General features: G+C 43.8%; 1 protein-coding gene across 2 annotated transcripts in view; it reads right to left on the reverse strand.

Annotated features, from left to right (window-relative positions):
- CREBBP (CREB binding protein) overlaps positions 1-26,730 on the reverse strand; it is a 129,563-nt gene that overhangs the window by 55,886 nt on the left and 46,947 nt on the right. For both annotated transcript variants that reach the window (XM_059898588.1, XM_059898589.1), the window contains exon 3: positions 16,567-16,743. In XM_059898588.1, the coding sequence (XP_059754571.1) occupies positions 16,567-16,743 (177 nt within the window). The remainder of the gene's footprint in view (positions 1-16,566; positions 16,744-26,730) is intronic.

The raw sequence follows: 26,730 nt of genomic DNA on the forward strand, positions 1-26,730 counted from the left end.
TATCACATCTAACAAAATGAAGGATTCTTTTTTTAAAAAATAAATTTATTTATTTATTTGTTTTTATTTTTGGCTGTGTTGGGTCTTCGTTGCTGTGCCTGGGCTTTCTCTAGTTGCAGCGAGCGTGGTCTATTCTTCGTTGCGGTGCGCGGGCTTCTCATTGCTGTGGCTTCTCTAGCTGCGGAGCATGGGCTCTAGGCGCGTGGGCTTCAGTAGTTGTGGCACTCGGGCTCACTAGTTGTGGTTTGCGGGCTCTAAAGCACAGGCTCAGTAGCTGTGGCGCACGGGCTTAGTTGCTCTGCATCATGTGGGATCTTCCCGGACCAGGGCTCGAACCCGTGTCCCCTGCATTGACAGGCGGATTCTTAACCACTGTGCCAGCAGGGAAGCCCGAAATGAAGGATCCTTTAATATCTGCTAATATCTAGTCCCTATATAAATTTCTCTACTTGCCCCCAAAATGTCTTTTAGAGCTGGTCTGCACAAATCAAGACGCAATTCAGACCCAAACCCTACATCTGGTTATTGTCTTTAAGGTTCTTCATCTCCTGCCACCCTCCCCCATTTTCTCATGGCACTGACTTGAAGAATCAACCCATTTCTTAAAATACAGAAATGCTACATACAAAAAAAAAATATACAAAAATCTGGTAAAAATCTCAACCTTATGATTAAATTATAAAAGACTTTTAAAAGTTATTAAAAATTAACACATTGCTTCTCATCTGGGATGTTCTTAATATAGCATATTTTGAACTATACGTGACAGTATATTGAAACCTCAACATGTAGAAATAGCATGGCTGGAAACTACACAGCACATTCAAACCTTGGTCTATACTTGGTCTATCTGTAGATGCTTAATAAGCTCTACACACTGCTTACATGTGTCTCAAAAAACATAATGGATGGTGAAGTTGAGTCTGCAGCAAAATGGAAGAGAAGACATGTCTCGTGTCCCTGTGTTTGGCCTTCCCCATATAACTCCATGTACTTGCTCAAGGCTATTCCAGTTTGCAAAGTGCTTACAAACTTAGGGAGCATTTAAGTTCCTCCTCTCTCAGACCAGTGTTCAACAAGACAGAAGAGGTGTATGAACTCCTGCAGAAATCTGTCAGAAGCAGCCTTCAGACTCTACCAACTTCCCTGCTCAGTCCCCACTGTCCAGGCGGGCATGGAGAATGTAAAAAAAGCACTTAGACAAGAACCTCCCTTTAAACATACAGAACAAAACCTGCATATTCCCCCCAAAGTAATTTATAATTTTATGCAACTATTTATTTTTGCAATAGCCAAGAAAATTTTGAAAAACAGTTAAGAATGAAGGAGGAATCTATCCTGCCAGATACCAAAACTATAAAGCTATAGATTTCTTTACATAAGTCTAGAAAAAGATACATGTACATATAAAATTAGTGTATTATACAGGTGGTATTTTAAACTGGAGGGTTGTGGTGGCAATCTTTGATCCGTGTATCACCTTAAAATATAAAATAAATTCCAGGTGAATTAAAGTGAATAAAGTATATTAAAATGGATAAAAATACTAGAAAAAAATATTTTTAGTATGACAATAAGAAAAACTTAACATAAAGAAAAACAGAGCAAAACTTAAAAAGTGAAAAACAGGGAAAATGGTTGTTTTTGAGAAGTGGAAACAGTGAGTCAAAAGATAGGGCCATTATTAAAGCTCCTTATATATGTTGCTAAATTGTTTTCCAGAAAGGTTGTGGCACTTTTTATTATATAAAGAACTCAGGGGACAAAAAAAGATACTACTACATTAAAAAGTTGGGCAAAAAAAAAAAATGTACAGATACCTCACAAAATAAATAAACAACAAACATAAAAAACGTTCTACACCTCAGTGCCAAGACAACTCAATGGAGAGAAGAATAGCCTTTCCAACCAACAGTGATAAAAAGGATAGGACAACTGGATATCCACATGCTAAAGAATGAAGTAGGACCCCTTCTTCACATCATACTCAAAAATTAACTCAAAATGAATCAAAGGCCTAAATGTGAGAGCTAAAACTATAAAACTTTTAGAAAAAAAATCACAGAAGTAAACCTTCATGACTTTGGATTAGGTAACAGATTCTGAGATATGTCACCAAAAGCACAAACCACATCAATGAAAAAAATAAATTGGACCTCATTAAAATTAAAAGCTGTTATGCTTTGAAAGATACCATCAAGAAAGTGAAAGACAACCCAAAGAATGGGAGAAAACATCTGCAAATCATAGATGTGATAAGGCACTTGTATTAAAAAAACCCTTAAAACGGATTAAAAAAAAAAAAAGAACCTAATTTTTTAAAATGGACAAAGGATATGAACAGACATTTTCCCAAAGAAGATATACAAATGGTCAATAAGCACATGAAAAGACGCTCAGCACTATTAGCCATCATCAGAACCACACTGAGGTTCCATTTTACACCCACTAGGGTAGCTACAATTTAAAAAATGAGACAGTAACAACTGTTGGTGAGCACGTGGAAAAACTGGACTCACACACTCTGTTGGTGAGAACGTCAAATGGAACAGCAACTTTGGAAAACACTCTGGCGGTTCCTCAAAAGGTTAAACCTAGAGTCACCATATGGCCCAGCAATTCCCCTCCTAAGCATATACACCCAAGAGAATTGAAAACATATGTTCACATTAAAACATGTACACAAATGTTTGTAGCAGCACTATTCCTAACAGCCAAAAAAGTGTAACGAACTTAAACGCCCATCAACTAATGAATGGAAAAAAGTGATATATCCAAAATGGAATATAATCCAACCACAAAAAAGGAAGTACCAATACATGCTACAACATGAATGAACTTTGAAAACATTGTGCTAAGTGAAAACAGCCAGTCACAAATGACCACATATTGTATAATTCCATTTCTATGAAATGTCCAGAATAGGTAAATCCATAGGGGCAGAAAATAGATTAGTGGTTGCATCTGGCTGAAGGTCTGGGGGAAATGGAAGGAACTTGCTAAAAGTACAGAGTTTCTTTCTGGGATATGAAAATGTTCTAAAATTGTGGTTGGCGGACTTCCCTGGTAGCACAGTGGTTAAGAATCTGCCTGCCAATGCAGGAGACACAGGTTCGATCCCTGGTCCGGGAAGCTCCCACATGCCGCGGAGCAACTAAGCCCATGTGCCACAACTACTGAGCCTGCGCTCTAGAGCCTGAGAGCCACAACTACTGAGCCCATGCGCCTCAACTACTGAAGCCCGTGCGCCTAGAGCCCGTGCTCCACAACAAGAGAAGCCACTGCAATGAGAAGCCCACGCACTGCAACGAAGAGTAGCGCCCACTCATTGCAACTAGAGAAAGCCCGTGTGCAGCAATGAAGACCCAACGCAGTCAAAAAATAAATTAATTAATCAAAAAAGAAAAAATTTTAAAAATAAAATTGTGGTTGGTGATGGTCGCACAATACACTGAATGCCATTGAATTGTGCACTTTAAAAGGGGGAAGGAACACTGTATGGGACATGAATTATATCTCAGTAAAGCTGTTTTAAAATGAGTTCTATCTCACTAATCAAAGAAATGAAATTAGAACAAAGAGGCATCTTTCACCTATCAATATGACCATGATAAAAAAAAATGGTGGGGCTTCCCTGGTGGCGCAGTGGTTGAGAATCTGCCTGCCAATGCAGGGCACACGGGTTCGAGCCCTGGTCTGGGAAGATCCCACATGCCGCGGAGCAACTAGGCCCGTGAGCCACAACTACTGAGCCTGCGCGTCTGGAGCCTGTGCTCCGCAACAAGAGAGGCCGCGATAGTGAGAGGCCCACGCACCGCGATGAAGAGTGGCCCCCACTTGCCGCAACTGGAGAAAGCCCTCGCACAGAAACGAAGACCCAACACAGCCATAAATTAATTAATTAATTAATTTAAAAAACAAAACAAAACAAAACTTGTCTCATTGTTTCTGTCTGGATTCCTGGTTCTCAAAAACTTCCCTCCCTTCCCTCTTAAGAAAAAAAAAAAAAAAGGTATCAATGAGGGTACAGAGACAGCAATTTTCAGAGATTTTGGTGATAATGCAATTTAGTACGACTCTGGAAAGCAACATGTATCAAAAAGAAAAACGTGCATTTCTTTTGATCCAGTAGTTCTACTTCTTATAATTTATTATTAGGGAAGTAACCGGACTAGTGTGCTAAAATGTATGTACAAAGACAGCCACCATGCCTTGATTAAATCACTGAACACTGGAAAACTCCTAAATGCCTATCAAAGGTGGACTAATTAAAAAAAATTATGGCTACAGACCTCATGAAATCATATGCAGTCATGAAAAGTAAGGTGGACCTCAAGTGACCCCAGTCAAAGCCACATGGAACGTAAGGGCCCAAAGCCAAGCCCTATCCAAATCCTTGACCCACCAAAAATTGTGAGATACAGCAAAATGATTATTTGAGGCAAACAAAATTAGTAACAATAATAATGTAGACCTTCATGCTTTCATGAAAAGCTGTCTATAACATATTAAGCTACAAAGGAAAGTAATAAAATAGTACCATAAAGTCATTTGGTTTTTCTTTATTAACTTTATATTTTGTACCTGTTCTTAGAAAAACTTTGTTAAGATTATTTGGTGTAAAATAGATAGCTAGTGGGAAGCAGCCGCATAGCACAGGGAGATCAGCTCGGTGCTTTGTGACCGCCTAGAGGGGTGGGATGGGGAGGGTGGGAGGGAGGGAGATGCAAGAGGGAAGAGAAATGGGAACATATTGTATATGTATAACTGATTCACTTTGTTATAAAGCAGAAGCTAACACACCATTGTAAGGCAATTATACTTCAATAAAGATGTTTAAAACAAAACAAAAAAAGATTATTTGGTGGTTATTTCTGGGCAGGGGTGGGATCGTGTTTATAATTATGTATTGTTTGAATGTTTTACAAGTGTCCACTATTTTTATAAACAAAAAACATTCCACTTTGCGGGGGGGGGGATCAGAAGAATCAGGAGAAAACAATGAACAATTAAACATAAAAAATAAAATTGTAAACGTACTAGAAAGTATTAAATGAATATTTTGTAATGCAAAAGTGGTAAAGGCCTTCATAAAAATATGTAAAGCAGTGGCTCCTAACCAATCCCCAGTAAAGCCTCTTCAAATACAGATTCCCCATTTGTCCCTTCCAGAGACTATGATTCACAAATCTGGGGCGGAGCCAGAGGCATTTCTATTTGTTAAAGTTCCACAGGGGGTGCTTTATTATATTTAGCTTTCTACTTTTTAAAGATTTTCCAAAATGAACATGTATGTACTTTTACAGTTAAAATAAAACAAACCATTTAAGAGCAAAAGGGCCACAGGTGATTCTGATGTAGCGGCAGCCATGCATAACGGGAAGGCGCCAGGGCCAGGCCACTGTAATGGCAACCAACAAACTAGGAAAAATATCTGGAACACACAAGACAAAGCAAATAACACTGCAGGTATTATTCTTTTTCCTCTCCTTGGCCAGTCTTTATTTCTCAAGGACTTTGTGCCAGGCTCTGTGTTCAGCGCCCAACAGCATCAGCTCACTTAATACCCCCCCCCCCAAGGGAGGACTAACTCAGGGCCCAAAGTGGCACTGGGCAGTGGTGGAGAGGGGGATCTAGCAGTAGAGTGTCCATCTTTTTTTTTTTTTTTTTAATTAATTATTTATTTTTGGCTGCACTGGGTCTTCGTTGCTGTGTGTGGGCTTTTTCTAGTTGCAGCGAGCAGGGGCTACTCTTCGTTGTGGTGCGCGGGCTTCTCATTGCAGTGGCTTCTCTTGTTGCGGAGCACGGGCTCTAGGCGCACGGGCTTCAGTAGTTGTGGCAGAGTGTCCACCTTTTAACCCTCCTGCTGCCCACCTTGTCAGAGGGTTGCCCACCTTGCTTTATAAAGCATTCGAAGAGAATCTAACAGAAAAACTGGCCAAGGACAGGAACTAAGCAACTCAAAAAATAACAGCATACTAAACATAAGTACTTTAATTCTTACCAGTAATCAAGAAATGCAAATCAAAATAAAAAGACACCGTTTCCTCCTATCAAAGGACAGAGTGATAATCCCCAGCCTTGGGAGCATCGTGCAATACTAGTGACCTGGTTCGTGGCTTTTGTTGGAAGGCAATACAACAGTATCCATTAAAGGCCTTAAAATATATGAAATTTGCATTTCAGTAACTCCCATCAGATCACATGCAATTCCTAATCATGGAAGGGGGAGGTTACCATGGTGCGGGAGTCACATTGGTGCAATCGTGACCCCCCCACCCCTGCCTGTCAACATTTTGAACGATGAGTAACAGCAGGTGAACACAAAGCACACGCTCTAAGGGCTGTGGAGGGTACAGCCCACTCACCCCTTTTCAGTCTTTGCTAGATCTTTGCTCTTTGCATGTGTCACTTGTCACCATAACTCAACCATCATTTTACACCCCTGTCCATCACACGACCTTGAAACGCAAACATTTTATATTTATTCTGGTGTATTCCTTAATTTTTAAAGCAGTTTGATGTATTTTTACTAGGGTTGTGCTATTGTTACATAGGTCTGAGTAATCAGCCCCAACCCCATTTTTTAAAATGCCCTTTATTCTATCCTAAGGATAGAATCACAGATATGCACAAGGAGTATGTATAATAAAGTTTATTCTGGCATTCTTTCTAGAAAAGGAAGTTATTTTCCATGAAGCGTCCAAGAACAGATTATAATGTCTGCAAAGGACTCTGTAATGCAAACAGTAAGAAGCAGACACTGACCAAGACAGAAGAGGGAATGAAAGTGCTTCCTCCTGACACACAACCACTGCCCCCAATTCATGTCGGGCTGGGATTCCTAGAGATGGCCCTTCAGGATCAACCTGGCCCAGACCTTCTACATGACTGATGGAGTCCAGACCCACACTCCTCTGACATACTCCCCTGACCCACCTGGAAACTTTACTTCTCCCCAACCTCCACTTAAAAGTCAGAAAATGACACCAAAGCAAACACCAGGTGGGACAAAGCGTTGTTCTGCAATATTTGCTTGTTCTGATTCCCCCAGAAGGACCCTAGAACAGCTGGGTACACAAAGCTTTGCAGTCATAAAATAAAGAATATGCTCATTAAATGCAGAGCTATCAAACTAGGAAGAAGTGATAATCACCTGAGATGATAAAGATCAATTGGTAAGAAACAGAACATAGTTGTTTAGATAGAAGGAATATTGTTTCTTGTGTTTTCTCCTTTTTGCTTGGTGTTCGTTGATTTTTTTAAAAAATAAGATTACCTTACAATTTAAGATTTAAATTCAATAGGGAAATAATTTAAAATGAGCAAGCTGGACCAGAATGATTTCTAAGCAATCTTCCAAATCAGAAACACTGTGATTTCACAGCAGAAAACAAATGGCTAAGTCAAGAAAGAAAACTCGATGGGTGAGCCAGAGGGCAAAGGCACAGGACTGACAACTGGACAGACCCACTCTCTCCCCTACCCTAAGGTCACTCTTTCCGACCCAGAGAGTCAGTCTGCTATGGAGGGCTGAGTGGTCAAATGCACCTGTGCAAAGAAACCCTAAAAGGTAAAAGCTGCTGAATCTATTCCAACAGCCAAGGTGACAGGCCAACCAGACCAGCAGGTCTTAACTGAGTTAAGGGGTCTTCACAGCATCAGGTCCATTCACCGAATGAGAATTACCAATCTACTAAAAACTTTTAAGGAATAATCTTCCTGACCACCAATATATATGAACATATTCTTCAAGAACATTTATTACAGTAAGTTTTTGATAACTTGGCAAATTAATCATTTGACTGAAAAATTAGTTTTTGGTGACTTGAGCCTTAGGGCCATTTCAGATAATTGTGGAAAAAAGTAAAAAGAAGTTAGGGTAATTAGGGCTGCAAAAAGACTGTTGTGGTTCCTGGCTCTTCAGACACAGTATTGCACTTACATCTTTGGTAGCTACGACTATCTCCTTCCAGATCCATTAAATGTGTTATCTACTGAGTTCTTCGTCCTTTTAAAAAATAGATTTTTTATTTAAAAAATTTTTTTTAATTTTTTTTTAATTTTTTTAATACAATCTTTTAAGGTGTCTACTGAGTTCTTCTTAAAATGGTCACTTCATTTTCCAGAAACACCTGTATTTGCTGCTATCGAGCAGGCAGAAATTCCAGCACTAGTATGTGGTGGGCGCAGCCTGTTTAGACATGAAGAACCTTCCTACCGAGTCTCTACTTTACATGAAGTGAGAGGGCTGAATGTCTCTGGAGATAATTTATGTTGTTTTACCCAGAAAGTTTCATTGAAGAAAAGGCTACGCTAATTAGACCCTAGAAAAGACACTGTTGGTTAATGGAAACTCATCTTGGAAAGAAGTTAAATGATCTTGATTGAGCACTTGCAATACATACAGTTGGTTCCTAATATCAAAGAATACTGTTAATTTTCCTCCATTTATAGTTTCCTGATATTCGCAACACATCATATTTTGTGCTTAGGCTATGTTTCCCAGCTGATATTTATTGCCAAAACAAAAGGGGATGAGTTAAAACAGTAGAAAGGATTTATACAGGTACTAATAAGAATTTTAGAACTAAAAGTTATTCTTCAAAGCCCTCACATACACATTTTCTCAGAGATCTTCAAGTTACAGGTGAAGGCAATAAGTTGAGAATACGAAAGGTAAACTCCTAAAATTACAAAAACACTTGGATGGCTAATAATTACAGGCAAGCGCTCACTTCCCAACCTTGTCCCCTGTTTTCCAATTCAATTACTGAGGCATAATTCATAGCCACAGAGTGATCTTCTACAGAAACTGCTCTCACAGTGAAGAGCTGACAAGACTCTTCACTCGTCGTTTCCAGACAAGGACGAGAGTGCCGGGAAGCACTCTCCCCAGTCCTAGGGTTGAGGGAAATACTAGACCACCGGTGATTTTAAATTCATGCTTGTGAAGTACAAGGAGCTAGTGGACAATGGTATGCGAACATGAGCACCTCCGCAGGGCAACTAAAACTGTGAGATGAGCCAATCAAAGACAACAACAAAGAGGAGACCCTTGGGTTCACAAAGTTCCATCAGTTCAAGTCTTGCTCCCTCAGTGATCAGAAACTGGACATGGAGGACAGAAAATCATGAGAGAATAAGACAGAAAAGGTGGAGGGAGACAGGGAAGCCTTCTGAAGTACTAAAGTGGACTCAAGACTAACAAAGTAGCCCACTCCACAGTGGGGCAGCCGGGCATCAGGTCACTGACACTGCAGGGGACAGTGGCTCTCAAAGACTAATCTACATCAAAATCACCGGAGGAGCTTATTTAAAGCTGCAGTTCCAGTGCAAAAGAAAGAACAAGTCCATCTATTTGGCAATTATCCTGAACCGCCTTACAGGGAAGTAGGTGGCATACACTGGACAACTGAGAAAGAAAAAACCTAAGGTTTCACAAATAACAGTGACAGACAAGAACACAGATTCCTCACCCTCTTCTAAGAGATTCTGAACCAGGAGGACAGGGTGGGGCCCAAGAACCAGTCCCACTGATGCAGTGGGTCCACTGACACGCTGAGAAACAGAGAGAACTAACCCCAAAACACACAGCTTGCCCTGGAAGAGCCGTAGCTAATGGCACTACCCCACATCTTTGTTATTCTGGCAGGACACAGAACACAGTTCTACAACCCTCCTCTGCATGGATAGTCAGTACCAGCGACAGTTTCCTTCACTTTAGAGACATGAATCAGCAGCTGCCTGGGGGCCTCGTCCAAAGCCTCCAAGTTCAAATTCTCTGACACACGACCAAAATCCTAACACCATTCTCATGAGCTATTTTATTTTATTCTTCCGTGAGCAATTTTAAATAAGCAGCACTCCTGATGATTTTCCTCCATTACAACTTTAAGAATGGCAAAGTCTCCATAATACAGTTCTAAGTTTTTCTCAAAACAACAACGTAACAAAAAACCCCAACACGTATGAACTTTCTATTAGAAATAACGCTTGTAAAATAAACTCAAAATGGATTAAAGACCTAAATGTAAGGCCAGACACTATAAAACTCTTAGAGGAAAACATAGGCAGAACACTCTTTGACATAAATCACAGCAAGATCCTTTTTGACCCACCTCCTAGAGAAATGGAAATAAAAACAAAAATAAACAAATGGGACCTAATGAAACTTCAAAGCTTTTGCACAGCAAAGGAAACCATAAACAAGATGAAAAGACAACCCTCAGAATGGGAGAAAATATTTGCAAACAAAGCAACTGACAAAGGATTGAACTCCAAAACATACAAGCAACTCATGCAGCTCAATATCAAAAAAACAAACAACCCAATCCAAAAATGGGCAGAAGACCTAAATAGACATTTCTCCAAAGAAGATATACAGATCACCAACAAACACATGAAAGGATGCTCAACATCACTAATCATTAGCGAAATGCAAATCAAAACTACAATGAGGTATCACCTCACACGGGTCAGAATGGCCATCATCAAAACATCTACAAACAATAAATGCTGGAGAGGGTGTGGAGAAAAGGGAACCCTCTTGTACTGTTGGTGGGAATGTAAATTGATACAGCCACTGTGGAGAACAGTATGGAGGTTCCTTAAAAAACTAAAAATAGAACTACCATACGACCCAGCAATCCCACTATTGGGCATATACCCTGAGAAAACCATAATTCAAAAAGATTCATGTACCACAGTGTTCACTGCAGCTCTGTTTACACTAATAGCCAGGACATGGAAGCAACTTAAGTGTCCATCGACAGATGAATGGATAAAGATGATGTGGCACATATATACAATGGAGCGTTCGCCATAAAAAGAAATGAAATTGAGTTATCTGTAGTGAGGTGGATGGACCTAGAGTCTGTCACACAGAGTGAAGTAAGTCAGAAAGAGAAAAACAAATACCGCATGCTAACACATATATATGGAATCTAAAAAACAAAAAAAAAGGTTCTGAAGAACCTAGGGGCAGGACAGGAATAAAGATGCAGACGTAGAGAATGGACTTGAGGACACGGAGAGGGGGAAGGGTAAGCTGGGACGAAGTGAGAGAGTGACATGATATATACACTACCAAATGAAAAATCGATAGCTAGTGGGAAGCAGCCACATAGCACAGGAAGATCAGCTTGGTGCTTCGTGACCACCTAGAGGGATGGGATAGGGAGGGTGGGAGGGAGACGCAAGAGGGAGGAGATCTGAGAATATATGTATATGTATGGCTGATTCACTTTGTTATAAAGCAGAAACTAACACACCATTGTAGAGCAATTATATTCCAAAAAAGATGTTAAAAAAAAAATAGAAAGAAAGAACCCTTGTAGGAGACCGCAATGGGGAGCCCCACAGGAGACTCTGTGAGAGAAACTGATGATAAGGTCCCTTTGGTCACCAAACTTTCTTAGATTAGATAAGCCCAAGATGTGTCCCACTTCGAAACAGTGCTCCTTTAAAACAATCCCAGACCCATCATGAACGTCAGCAACGACCTAATTGACAAATCCAGTGCCAAATGATGTCTGAATTTCCCTCCTTCCTGCAAATGCTCCCTTGCTCTCCGTGTTATGACTTTTTCAGGTGAAAACGGCAAGAAGGGTAATGTCACCAAGGAATCAGGCGGCCTCCTCTTCCAGAGGACTGCCCTGGAACAACTCTCCCCCACTCCACGCACTCTCAGGCAAATCTCTCCTTTGAGAAGGTCCACATGGACCTTGAAGTCAGGCCACAGAAAGACAACCCAACTTATACCCCTGCCCAAACCTGTTCTTCTTTGTCAGTAAAATTTACATAATTTTGAAATTCTTATATCCATGTGAGCTATCCTAGAAAACTGGATAGTGAACATATATTTAATAGTTGTCACTCTTATTAATTCCAATTATGAACAAGTAACATAGTTAGTATACATACTGCGTCTTATTAGACCTAAAACTTGTTTCTAAAATACATCCTGATTTCAAAGATGCTACAACTGTGAAAAAAATTTGCATCTCAGAATCATGAAATACAATGTAATAATATGGTAAAAGTTCTAAGAAGCTTCAAAAATCTGTAGAAAGTTAAGAAATTACAAATAAAATGGCCAAAGACAGAGCTGCAACAAAATCCATGTGAAAATTTAGGGAGATGTGGTATTTGCTTTTGAATATTGTCCTGGGGATATATATGCCCTCAAAAGGACCCCATTTGCAATAGGGTCTCTGAACCTTTTGGAGCTCCAGGCAGCACATCCCAGAGGCAGCCCATAGACCGTGGTGATCAACAGGTCTCCATGACTACGGGCCACACTTAAGTCTCACGGAAGATGTTCCACGCTTCCTGACCGTCCCACAGATCCCCTGCATATTCCAGCGACGCTCTTTGGCCTTCATCTCACTCACCATCTCAGCAGCCACCATCTCTGCCTGTCCAAACGATCTCCTCTCTCGGCTTCAGTGACATCAGTCCCTTGCTGTCCCCTTTGCCAGCTCCTCCTCTGCCTGGTCTCTCTCCCTGTGCTCCCCTCCGAGCCATGGCATCCACTCCACAGCCCTTCTACCACAGCATGCTTACCGCCAGCTCCCGATGGACAGTGGCTGCCCTACTTGTATGTCCACCCATCTGCCTGGCCTCTTCACCTAGACATCTCACAAGCATCTCAAGAGGAGCATGTCTTAACCGGAATTACGAATGCCCTCCCCTTCATCACCCTTCTCCCAGTCTGTTCCTCCGCTAGCTCTGTAAATGGTCCCGCCTCCCACCAAGTCATCTCACACGGTGACCCCACACGTCCACTCTAGTGGCAAATCTCATCTGGTCTCCTGTCCCCTCTGTAATCAATGGCCTCCAGGCCCCCATCTCCACTAGCCTAGAGCACTGCAGTGGCCACTGCCACCCATGGCCCTCCTTGAGACGGCTCCTGCCCAGCCCCCAATATCCACTTCACACCGCTTTCCTCTCACCCTTCCCACTGGACTTCTGCTGGCTCCTACACAAGCCAATGCTCTCCCAGTGCCCTGGGGTCTCCGTGGCATCTGCTCATCCTTCCAATCTTGCCCTTAAAACCCCCTATTTGGTGCGGCCTTCTCTCTGATGGCTCCACCTAAGTAGGTCCCTGTGTCAACCTCAACCTCTCCGTGCTACTCAGACCTGTTGGAGCAGTTTGCGTTTGTAATTATTTGTTTTCCATCACCACCACCCCCAATTTCACGAAAGAGGGGTGAGCTCTACGTAACTCACACCAGCACTCCAGATGCACCTGGGCTCAGAGAAGGTGCTCAACAAATGAGACGAGTTAAAGGAACGGCCACATCCCCTCGCTTCCTGAGCATCACCAGTGCTGCGGGAATCCTCTAGGAGAGGAGACAAGCATGAGTCCCTCGGCCAGTGACCAAGTGTCAATCGTCCCACAAAGAGCTCAACCAGGGCACCAGGTGATTCGGTATCAGAGTCCTGAGCTCAACTGTTTGGCATGCTGAACCTAGCTGGGCTTTAAAAGACCACTCCCCAAAGCATGACAAAAAACACAAATATGTTCAAGGCTCCAAATTTTTCTTTTTTTTTAATTAAAGAAATTTAGACCTTTGGTAACTGCTCTCCCTCACTGTACAAAAATCTCTGGGCTCCAAGGGGCCAGAAACAATTTAGAAAACTCAAGGAAGACAACAAAACATGTTTGAGGAACTGCAAATAAGGAATGTAAACACACCCCAAAGGGCTCGGAGCCACTAAAACATGACACCAGGACATACTGAAGAAGCTTTGGGCCTTGCAGACAAGAAGTTACATAGCCCTGAACGAACCTAAAGCCCTCAGACCCTCAGCCTCTACATCTGTAAAATGGGAGGTGAATGATGTCTTTCAACAGGCTGTCGAAAGAATAAGGTAAAACACAGGGTGAGAAAGCACTTAGAAAGATATTGGGCAAATTATGTGCACTTGCTGCCCTGCTTCTCTGTCAGTCCCCTCTGGTTCCTGTGCTGCGCCCAATAGCGTGAAGTCCGTGGCTGGGTCACCTGGCCTGGTGAAGCCTGCCCCGAGCCCCGCGGTAAACGTCTGAGGACTTCACTCCAAAGGCACCAGCTGCGGATCTCTCCAAGAGTCCACCCGTGCCCCTGTGGGAAAGTGGTGGCTAGGCTCCCATACACCAAGATACTTCCCCAGTTCACCATGCGGGTAGCCTGCTAAGGGCAAGGCGGGGGGAGGGGGGAGAGAACTGGTTTTATCTGTTAGACGTCACAGACAGAAGGATGAGATGTTACTGCTACTGCCTCCCCCAACCATTCCCCGGAGCAGGGCTTTCAACTGGGGCCAACTACAGGGGGGTCGGTGTGCAGGGCTGTGAGCATCGAGTGGGTGAAGGCCAGGGATATTGTTAAACATCCCACAATACACAGGATGGCCCCCACAACAGAGAAAGATCCCACCCCAAACGTCAACAGTGCCAAGGGCGAGAGAAGCCTTCCCTAGCCCAAAGGGCTCCAGCCCAGGCACAGGTGGAGGCAACCAGAAGCCTCTTTCCAGTCTGGTCCGAACCTGCCCTTGACAAGCACACCACTCTCAGGAATTCAGTCCCCTGGAGCCGCAGAGGCAGGAAGAGGAACCTGCAGTGAAAGGATTCTGCCACTAAGTTGGGGGTAAAGGAGAAAGGATGAAAAAGTGGGCCTGGAGAAGATCTAAAAAAAGAAAATGGAAGAAAATGTTAGGTCAGGGTTTCTCAGACTACAAAACACAGAATGTCTGTGAAAAGCAAACACTCTTACTCTGAAGCCAAAATGTGCTCCAGGTCACTGACCAAACCCAGGTGACAATCAACAGTACTGAAGTCCACGCTACTGCCCTCCCAGTGAGGACTGGAAAAGGAAAGGCAGGCAAGAACAGGAAGAGCAGGGCTGGGGATCCTGGCCTGCCGCCCCCAGGGCTGAGAGGAGTCGTGTGAAGGGAGCAGTGGGCTTTGTTGTAAGTTCTGAGTCTGTATGGCCGGGAACAGGGCAATCCTGGCAACAAAAAGTTACTGGAAGGAGAGAAGCAGATCCAGGAAAGTTACAGGGGGATGATCAGAAGAAGAAATAAAGAAGTAAAAACTTGAAAACAGATCTCATTGCTTGTACCCTTTCTTTTTAAAGAAGGAAGAATGTAGCAAACTGAGAGCGAATCTGATTAGGATACCTCGGGAATCTGACTAGGATACCTCAGTATCACTCCCTTCTCTGATGTTTTTTTTTTTTGGCTGCGTTGGGTCTTCAATGCTGTGCACAGGCCTTCTCTTGTTGTGGTGAGTGGTGGCTACTCTTCGTGTGGTGCATGGGCTTCTCACTGCAGTGACTTCTCTTGTTGCAGAGCACAGGCTCTAGGTGCACGGGCTTCAGTAGTTGTGGCTTGCGGGCTCTAGAGCGCAGGCTCAGCAGTTGTGGCGCACGGGCTTAGTTGCTCCGCGGCATGTGGGATCTTCTTGGACCGGGGCTCGAACCCGTGTCCCCTGCATTGGCAGGCAGATTCTTAACCACTGAGCCACCAGGGAAGCCCCTTTTTCTGATTTTTAACAAAAACAAAGAGAAAGAGATCCAACTCTTCCTGCTTTCAGCAGCCTCAAAACTTCTAAGTACTGTAAGCAGTCAATTCCTTAGTTTTGGCAAACGTACCAAGATTACAGAAGATGTTAACATCAAGGGAAGCGGATGATGGAGATAGAGGAATTCTTGGCTGTACCTTTACAATAAATACTTCAAATTAAAGTTTTTTAAAAATCAAAAGACAAAAAGCAACTTTTTCTGAACATAATCCCCCAGCTGTCTTCTGAGCCTTCCCAAATCACTCTGCACAACTATGTGGATGGCAGCCCGGGCAGGGCAGGCCAAGGGGAGAGGAGAGTGGCTGCTCCAGGCCCTGACGCATCGCTAAAGGCACATCAGAGACGCAGAAGCCATGTATGCACGGTGAGGTCCGACAAAAGAACACACTTCCCCTTAGCAGCCGGAATTAAAAGAGATGCCATTTTGTGGCACAAAAGGAGCTATTTTCCCATTAATATCTGGGTTAGTTAGGTTGAGAGTTCCAAGGGTAGTTTCTATTTTATAGGTAGGAAATCTCAAGGAGAATGAAGACCTGTGAAACCATCTGTCAAGTCAGACAGGACACACACATCTCACAGACAAGGTACAGTTCTCTGAAGATAAATGTCCTTTGTAACAGAAATGGATGGACTGCTACTGACAGCTTCAACCACTAACAGACGGGAAGTGTAAAAAAGCCTATCTCTCCAATTCTCTTGGCTCTATTGCTGAATCAAGAGGGTGACTCTGGAGGAAAGTCAAAATGACTCACAGACATGAACCCTCTCCCTCCACATAGGGACCCCGGGAGGACTAGCTGAATCATCTTAACTAGCCCCTTACGGGCAGCTCATCACAGAAAATTAAACTCACTGAGAAAGCGTACGCATAAGAAATACAGGTTATTTTCCTTTCACCCATGATGCACTTTTAGTTGCAGATCTTCACTGTCAGCACGATAAAATCCACACACCAAAGCACCCACTGGAGACCCACAGCTCTGAGACCAAGGGCAACTTACCATGTTTGGCACGTTGGTGACTGAAGCATTCTTGATGTCTGCAGCGAAGGGAGGCAAGCTATTGACCATGCTCTGCTTGCCGGGCAGCTGAGGGTTCACTCCAGGGGCTCCCATCTGCTGCCCTCCAGTTTGACTAAAGGGTTGTCCAAATGGACTTGTGTTACCAGTCATTCCCATCTGAAACAAAAAGAGCAATGTCAGCCATCCTGACGCGACCACATATGAAAGGAAGAGCCTCAGAAACGCTCACTCTGACCCACTGAAGCAAAAATCGTTACTTCCTGTAAAATCTTCATTTCAATTATAAATTAAAGGCTCATTCTCAGGGTTCACAATTAGGATCATGAACAGAGCAACTTGCTCAAACAGCTACAGACTAAAGGCAGAAGACTAGTGAAGCTGCTCCCAACAACCCCATCTGTCCCCTCCTCCTAAATATCATTCCAAGAGCCAGCACTTTTCCACCCTTACCCCTCAGCCATACTCCTCACGCCAAGCCCCCTACCCTGAGAGTGGCACCGACCCATTAAGATCATTTGGAAAACAAAATCTTCCAGAATAACTGACAAAGGAGAGCTCCTTCAGTTTAATCCTTAATTACTCTATAAGTAATTAGTTTCTTTCAGCTACCACCCCCCAATCAGATTTAAGTTTCCATTAGTTCAAAATGCACAGTAGAAATATTGACAAAGAAATCATATAATGTCTGGGATCTGCTTTAAAACCTAGTGAGGCAAGGGGTAGCATCGATGAAAAACGACTGGACAAACGTTGGTGACTCCTCACCAGGGGACAGGTGTGGGGGGTTGTTATACTAGCCCCTCTAATATTATACGTATTTGAAGTTTTCCATTATAAAGTCTTATCTAAATTACAGTGAAATAAAAGAAACTGTATAGTAGATAAAGCCAAGAATGGAAAGGAGGAACCCCACCTATGCCACGGAGTGGGGCAGCAAGCAACCACAGGAGTTAGAGATCCCCTCCAGTCAAGAGCCCCCAGCCAGGTTCCCGCCAGACCCCTCAGCTCTAACCTCCACAGGCATGAATCCGGGAATCCCCACAGTGATGCCCTGCTGCTCAGCCGCCCCCTCTGGAGAAGCAGAGTCTCATTACTAAGAGCGTGGCTTTTTTAGTCTGCCTGCTTTGCTTTCTCACGAAGTTGCAACAATCCATCTGCTGCCTACTGCCTGCTCCACTTTTCTGCTGTCCTGGTGCATTTGATGTTTAGAAACTGGGAGGAAGGAGTCTCCTGAAGGGAAGACAGCCCCTTCCCTAGGGGACAGAGTTTCCATTCAAGAAATCACAGCTCAGTTCTCTCCACCAACCTCACATGGTGACTGCACCAGCCCGTTCACACTGGTTAACTCACGTTCCTTCTATGGACCTTTACCTCACTTGAAAGATGAGTATCTTGCACAAGACAACTGCATTACTTCTTTCAGCTCTAAAATTCTAGGCTGCAAACAAACAGATGCTCAACACAATCGACCCTTTCCTGTTGAAATGTCCGCATAAAAACACAAATAAAATCAAACTACTGTAACCAAAAAGATCTTGTTCTGGCATTTTCATATGTACTGGTGGTTTCCACATATAGCCCTCACAGCGGTACTTCTCAATTTTTTGAAAGTGAACACATTCTAGCTGCCACTTTTGCCTTACTTGCTTTACTCGAGTAAACTGAAACAAATTTAAATTCAACTGAAATTCAAAGTCAACTTGAGAAGACTGAAACAAAAACAAATTCTTTACGAAGCCCACCAAGTAGGCTCAACTCTGAATTCAGATGATTTAATCAAGGCAAGACTTAATCAGCAAACTTTTAACATAAAGGACATTTCTGATTCTCAACTAGGTTCCTTCAGTTGTTATCTGAAACTCAGAAAAACTGAAGCAAAAATCTACATTTTCAGGAAGTGTTACACTAAATTAAGTCCACGTAATGATTACTTCTTGTAGAATTCTGCATAAACTCAAACACTGCTCTCAGAGCCCCAAGAATTTGGGGAAAAAACATGGTTATAATTTCCATTTCCTAAATTTCTTTTTTAAAAAAAAATTATTTATTTTATTTATTTACTTTTGGCTGTGCTGGGTCTTCGTTGTGTGCGTGGGCTTTCTCTAGTTGTGGCGAGCAGGGGCTACTCTTCGATGCGGTGCGCGGGCTTCTCATTGCTGTGGCTTCTCGTTGCAGAGCACAGGATCTAGGCACACGGGCTCAGTAGTTGTGGCTCGTGGGCTCTAGAGCACAGGCTCAGTAGTTGTGGCGCACAGGCTTAGCTGCTCCGCGGCATGTGGGATCTTCCCGGACCAGGGCTCAAACCCGTGTCCCCTGCATTGGCAGGCGGATCCTTAACCACTGCGCACCAGGGAAGTCCCCCATTTCCTAAATTTCATTTAAAATTTCTCTACTTAGGACCAAACATGTCAGAAGACACATGCATCAATTTACTCTCCATGAATCCGTGCTCACAGTCAGCCAGCGTTTACCTAGCGCCTGCTATGAACCAAGCCCGGTTCAGAACACGTTCGGATGCAATTTTCCTACTTGTCATAGAGCTCGCTCCATGTAACCACCAATCTGATAAACAAGAAAAATCAATGTTGTTTTGGAAGTTTCTAGTACTGATGAATCAAAGTGGATGGCAGCTGGGGGGTGGGAAAGGAGAGGCAACTGTCCTTCCACTGACGCCAACTGTCCAAGGCAGTCAGCCCTTTGGTGTAGAGAGGGACATAAATACCAAGAGTTCAACGAGCTTCCAAAGGGGACCTGTGCGGCTCAAAGTTCACCAGCCCTGTTAAAAACGTCTAAGGCTCTGCGAATATTGGGACGGCGTTCACACGATCACCTTGCCAGGGTGAAAACTGGGTGGGTGTGTGGTCTGGTCAGTTGGCTACTACTTGCCTGGTGAGCCTCTGGGACAAAGCACCAAAGTGCTGTGGACACTGACAGATTTCATCAGGAAATCGTTCTCACCTTTTCTTCTTGGCCATTCCATAGTGAAGGAAACCTCTCAACATGGTTTCAATCCTCATGGGGCAAGAACCAAGGTAAAGTCAAAGATCACAGACAGCAGGTAAGGAAGGAATGGCCAGCTCACAGGAGGCTATGTGTCTAAAAAAAAAATTGGGGAAAATCCCACCCTCAGCCTATGACAACACACTCCAAGGATGAACCAAAGCAAGTCACAGCCACCTTCAGGATCAGGCTCCAAAGTCAGGGCTCAGCTCCCTGGTCCAGGGCCAGTCCCTCCTTAATATCAGAGCTAACAGAGGCCCAGGTAAGGACAGCCCTCTAACAGGCCACCCAGCCACATCAGCCAACTAGGCCCCGTGGTCCCAACTATCCCCCAGCAGAGCCTGGTAGAACCGGAAGGCTGCTCCAGTCCTAGCCTGCAGTTTTGAGTAAAAACCCTTCACTTCTAGAGATGTCTAGATTTCTGATTTCCTGTCTGTATCTCTTCTCCTTTGATCAGATCGAACATTCCCAAGTCTAGCTAACACATGTTTTTTAGCACCAACGTGTTCTTTAGCTCATGATGAAACAGTATAAATCGAGATGTTTGTCTAACTCCACTTAATAAAATCAATGTATTTCTTTTATTTTCCCAACAGTTACTTAGTAGCAATTTAGTAAACTTTATTTTCAACCGAAGTTTATCATATTTTGGTTTAAGGCTGCTACAGAACCAGCAAACAATCTTTTCAATAATATTCAAAAAGCAGAACAGCAGAAATAGGCAACTGTTCAGTTAATGGTGCAGTTTATGTAATATATGAACAAATTAAAGCCTACAGAATAAATATTTATATTCTGCCTCATTCAGCAACAGCCCATACATGTTAAAATATCCTTTCACTCTATTCTTCCAGAGCCCTTTTAAGCATTTAATTCAAGTTCAATCTTAGAAAACAGGAAAAGTTAACTATGGTAAGTACTGAAAAAAAGGCAAGCTCCCCCATAAGGAAATCTAAATTAAATAATGCTTTATAGGTCTACCAAGTGTTCCCATGAAAACGCATTCTTGTAACCAAGTCTATCAATCAATCATTTGAGAACCTACTTACTCTGTCTATCACTTCAATGAGACAATAAAGACACGTAAACTACAGTCCCTGTGTACCAGGGAAGAACAAACTAGGTAAGAAGGTAAAAAAGACAACCTCCCCCAAACCCCACAAAACTAGTGCCAGATCCTGAGGCCTACCCCCTGCCCCAGGATGGGATTAGGTATTAGCCTTGGCATGACTTTAAAGCATGAGACCAGACGAGGAAACCTGTCTTTAGGGTTTAGTTCAAACAAACCTGAACAATGCCTACACGAGCCTCATTATGAAACAAAGATAGTGTCCGCAGCAAATTCTGTTGACAGCACCTGGCCCATCAATCAAAAACTGCTGAAGTTCTGAGCTGTCAGGCAAGAAGGTGAATGACAGACATCACAGAAGAAGAACAGAGTAGACGATGCTTCTCTACTCTGACAGACACATACTACAGATATGCTATGGAAGGTTCAAAACAGGACACGACTCTGTGGCAGTATTTGTCATAATAATATTTATGACAACCCATCCTAAATCTATCTTTGGCACAAAACCAGGATGAAACTTCTTGCCTTCCTGGAACATATGTCTCCTCTGTGTCCTTGGGCCCCAGTACATAGTGGGTACTCAATTAGTATTTGGGGAAAGAACCAAATAAATGAACACTCCAAGAGACCCACTGCATCATGCAGCCCACCCCTCGGAACAACAGAAACCCCAACATCAGCCCTGAGGGCAGGGGGGGAATCAAAGAACCGTGCCCCAGTCACAGAAGCCAAGCACAGATAAGGGTCACCACTGGGTGTAGCGGGCACTGGGAGAGGCAGCAGAACAGGCTCCTTTCTGTTTTCTCAACAGTCACCACGAGGACCTCAGCTACTAGCTGCAATGGACAGGCTGTCAGTCCACTGGCCTGTGCTCAAAGGTTGAGTACAAAGAGCATATGCACTCGGAGTTGGTTTTACAGGACAAATGTGATTTTGTGCCCCATGACAGCACAGACGGGAGCCCGGCCAGGCTGTACAACAGGCACTCTGTGCTTACGTGCACTAGGCCAGCAAACCTTTGGCTTTGGTGCAAGGCCTCAGCCAGGCCCCAGCCCAGAGCTTCCCACTGGTGCACTGCGATAATGGTCCATCAGCCTCCATGGTCACCTGTGGCTGCAAACGGCCTCCTCTGCTGACCTCAGTGTAGGACAAATATTTCATTTTCTACTTGTGTCATGATATGACAACTATCAACATAATAAGAGAACAAGCCGTGGGCTGCAAAAGAGCAGGGAGATTCTCTCCACCACACTGCACTAACCCGGAGAAGATCTCTACTACTTACCTAACTCATCTAATCAAATAAGGTAGTAATTGAAAACCCAAAGAACTAACTAGGGGTGTTAAGGAGAAGTAACAATGATCATGTAAGTTTCTCCCCAGAATAGGTTTCTAAATAGTAGCAAGCCAAGTATTCCTTTTCTTGCTCTTTTGTAGGAAAGTGGGACAGAGAATCCCTTTCTTTGCAGTTAGGGCCACCACAGGTTGTACCTCCTCTACCATCATCAGCAGCCCGAACTCCCTTGGGATGAGACAGTGGGCCTGGGCCTGCCTGGGCAGTCCATGGCAGGCAGGGGTGCCTGGGCGGAAACGTCTGTACACATTTTGTGTGATGTGCATTTTTGAGAGAAAAGGTCCATTATTAGATTCTCAAAAGGGGTCCTAAGATCCCCTAAAGATTAAGGATGCCTGCCCTTGGGGAAGGCAACTCCCTCTTCCCAGACCTCACACACCCCCGCCACATACGGGCCTTTCCCAGTAGCAGACTCCCGTCCAGAGACATCAACCACTCACGTAACAACCACCCTCACAAATGAACTCTCCCCAATTTCCATCTCCAAACATCCTCTTGAAATGCACACTCACAGGAAGGATCAGATCATAACTATTTTTGAGCTAAAAGCTTGATGGGGGACACACTGTGTGACCATTTGAGAATATCGGGAAAGGGAGGTAAGAGGGAAGATGGTCAGGACTGGAGCAGGACAGCCAGAAACACGCTTCCACTTCATGATTTTACTTAGAGTCCACCAGGGCTTCTGAAATGCTTCAAGTGGCAACAAATGTTGAGTTTGATGTGGTTTCAATGAGCCCACTAAACACGCTTTTTCAAAAGCTGAATTCTTCAGCAGTTTTCCTCACACCTTGATATACACTTAAAACCACACTACACAGCAGAGCAATCAGAGGAAGTACCGCCGTGTGTGTGTGTGTGTGTGTGTGTGTGTGTGTGTGTGTGTGTGTGTGTGTGTGTGTGTGTGTGTAACTGGTGTGATGCTGGTCAGGAAACAGACAGAAAGAAAACAAAATACGGCCTTTCGCGATAAGCTTAGTAGGGACGATAAGACAGGTTAGAATTGTCAGCTGGAAGGCCTCAGAGAGTTATCTAGTCAAAATTTACACTCCGTGGATGAGGAAACGGTGGCCCAGAAAGCTTAGGAACACAACAAATCAGCTGGCGAAACTGCCGTGATGCTCGCCCTGCCCTGCCCCTCCTAGAGGCGCCACCGCCGCTGCAGGCTCGTTGCCCCCTCGGCTCCTCCAGGCCCACCCGGAAATGCACTGCCCAGACTCGCACTGCCGAAAGGGACAGGCTCAGTCCACCAAGACCAGGCGTCAGCAAACTATAGCCCCAGGGCCAAAGCACCCCAATGTCTGTTTTTGAAAAAACAAAACGAACAAAAGTTTTATTGGAACATAGCCACAAATAAGATTTCATTCTTAGAGACAGTAGGACGTTGTGGTTAAGTATGGAGGACCTGGTCTGCGGGTGGCTCTGCCACTTGCCAGCTGTGTGACCTTCGGCAATTTACTTAAACTTCTCTGTGCCTGAGCTTTATCACCTGTAAAGTGGAGATGATAGCACCTCCTCTCTTAGGGTTGTATTAGAATTAAGTGGATTCACGAACATGAAGCACCAAGAAGAGCGACTGACGCGTAGCAGGTGCTACAGGTGCTGGCTAGTATGTTATTATTTGGCTTTGGGGGGGAATCATGTTACACTAGATGTAGTTTCTTTCCTAAGTATGCTTAGGACACTAATTTAAAAACTGAACATTTTTCAGAGACTGTGTGATGGTGGAGTGGTTCAAACAGGTAGGATCAGAGGGAGAAGCCAGCTGGGATTACTGGCATTTGATTATGAGACATTTGCAGAGACACATGAAATAAACTTGTGACAAAAACAATCTTGTGCATTCACCAGTTGTAGAAATACTTTTAACAGACAACTATGTTCAAATTGTCCTAGTAAATCACAAAATTTCCAGTTTCACTCTAGATTGTTTTCCAGCTTAAAAAATAATTAATACTCAGAACGTTCACTTGGAACTTAAAATAGATCATAAGCTGTAACAATATATGATCCAAATACCCTAGCCTAACCTTCCTGGGTTGAAATTTAAATCAAAACATCGAAGAATTGAACAAGAAAGAACATTTTCACAAAAAAAGAGATTGATGCGACTCCCACTTGCAAGCCGGCCACGACAAAGCAACGAATGTTCCATGTGATGTGGCTTCAACCTAACCTGACAGGTTTATTAACCTGAAGTTTTTAGCATCTTTCTTCACATGCTGGTACACATATAAAACCACAAATTCATATAAAGTATGTAAAAACAATACAATTTAGGATGCCATGAGCAAAAAGCTGCCAAATAATTTAAGAGTCACAAGTATTCACTCTTTTCAATGACCAAAAAAACCAAATGACAAACAAAAAAACAAAGCCAAAAAAAAAAAAAAAAAAAACCCCAAAAAACCAGAACTACCCCAGAGTATGGCCATATCATTTGTAAAGCCAAAAGCATTTTCTCCTGGCAACCTAACATTGTTGGGAGAAAGCCAAGAAAAGCAGTTTTCATGGAAAGACATGGCTGTGTTCAGCTGTCTGCTATCACCCGCTTGCTCTTGGAATCCTTCCAGTACCTCAACTTGGCAGATAAAGAGTAAGTAGAGATATGCAACAAATCGCAATGCCAACGCCATTGCCTGGCTGTCCAGTGTCACCTGCAGTAAGGGAACTGGGAATGAGGACCCTGGGCGTGTGAGCAGCCCGCCTCGCTGAACTCAACTCTCAGAAGGACGCCAGTTTTGAAAGCATTCAGGGAGATACACAGCCCCCAAGTCTGAACACTCTCCTTAGACTAATAAATTGCAACTGGAAGATGGGCAGAAGTATTTACTGACTCTCATGGTACTGCCCTTGGATGATATGTGAGCAGAATGTGACTTAGAAAGAACGGTGGAAACTCCTAGAAGGAAGGTGACAGGACAGCAGATCACTGCCAAGACCTCAGGCCTCATTTGTAGTTGCCCAATTGTTCTAGAAACTTCTAGCAACAAAGGCAGTGCCCTAACACTGTTGGTATCCCTCACAGGTCACAAAAGTTAGACACACCAGCTCTCCAGGGTACAGTCTGCATTAATTCACAAGCAAAAGCACCAGACCAAGGTCAGTGGGGAAACTAATCCTGACTCTGCGGCTAATCAGCTGTGTGACTGAGACAAACCTCTTGTTCCCTCTAAGTTTTAGTTCTCCTCAGCCGTGACACACGAAGCATTTAGATGACCACTAGGTGATCTTTAAAGTTCCCTGTGATGCTGAACTTCCCTGGTGGCTCAGTGGTTAAGAATCCACCTGCCAATGCAGGGGACATGGGTTCGAGCCCTGGTCCAGGAAGACTCTACATGCCACAGAGGAACTAAGCCCGCGTGCCACAACTATTGAACCTGCGCTCTAGAGCCTGCAAGCCACAACTTCTGAGCCCACGTGCCACAACTACTGAAGCCCGTGCGTTTAGAGCCCGTGCTCCACAAGAGAATCCACCGCAATGAGAAGCCCACTTGCCACAACTAGAGAAAGCCTGCGTGCAGCAATGAAGACCCAACGCAGCCAAAAATAAATAAATAAATTTAGTTTTAAAAAGTTCTTTTTGATCCAAAAAGCTGGTGACTTTCTTGGTTTTAAACAATCAGCCCTTGAATTGTATGATGTCTGTACTCCTGGAAGGCCCACCTACCCGTAATGACAGGCAGATGGGGACACGATTCTGTGTGGCCATGTGCCGGCCCCTGGACTGGGAGGATCTCATTAAGTCTAGGCTCCCTGTGGGGTGGCCAGCGGCCTGTCCAGGAGACTGGGATTTTGTAGGGTGCTCCCTGCCACCCGCACTGCACAGGCCCCCACGCTTTCCACAGCTTCACATCCTCCACGCCATTTCCCAGATCGCGTTACAGGAAGTACCGCCAAGCCAAGGTGAGGGTGATAAAACTTAAATTGACTGCCTTCCCTAATTCTTCAAGTCCTAACATTTTTTAGGTGGGAAAGCAGCCTCTTTAGGATTGCATCAAAGCCAAGTCAAGTCAAGCCAAGCCCACAGTGGCTATGGAGAAAGAGGAAAGAGGAAAAGATGATAAAAGAGTAGGAGAGAAAAAGGAAAAAGAAAGAAGCATTTTATTTTATAAGGAATGAATCTGTAGAAAGACGAATTTTAATTTACACTGCAGCTCAGCTACAGCACAATGGAACAGAGAGCCAAGTTTTTAATAAACCTTACCCCAGCCCTCTACAGGGCAGCTCTCTCCTGTTAGGCCAAGAAGTACCCTCCTCCATGGATTTACAATCCACTTGAAAAATGATGAAACAGAGCAGGCAGAGGCTACAACAGAGGAACAAGGTGACGTCCACACAGATAATGCGGGAATTCAGGGGAAGGAGAGGTAAAGATGGGACCAAACAGGCAAAGAAGGCTGTAGGGAAGAGAGCCCATGATTATTTCTAGCAAAATTTAAAAGAGAAAGAAAGCTGACATTTAAGAGAATTTTGTTCTTCCTCTCCATTGGGGCAGCAAAACTAAACAAGTTCTTGTAACAGACAGGCGATCAGCTTCACTGCTGGGGCAGGAGGTGAGTCCCAGGAGGCAGGGTGAGGACACAAACCCAGTGTTTTCTGGGGCCTCCTCGGCTGCAAGAAAAGGAATGGAGAGGATAAAGTCCCACCCAGCTTATTAAATGCCATAAATCTCAAACCGTAAAACACACTCAAAGACATATCACTCTTTCAAATA

Source organism: Balaenoptera ricei, chromosome 15 (genome assembly GCF_028023285.1).
Source record: "Balaenoptera ricei isolate mBalRic1 chromosome 15, mBalRic1.hap2, whole genome shotgun sequence".
Lineage (NCBI taxonomy): Eukaryota > Metazoa > Chordata > Mammalia > Artiodactyla > Balaenopteridae > Balaenoptera > Balaenoptera ricei.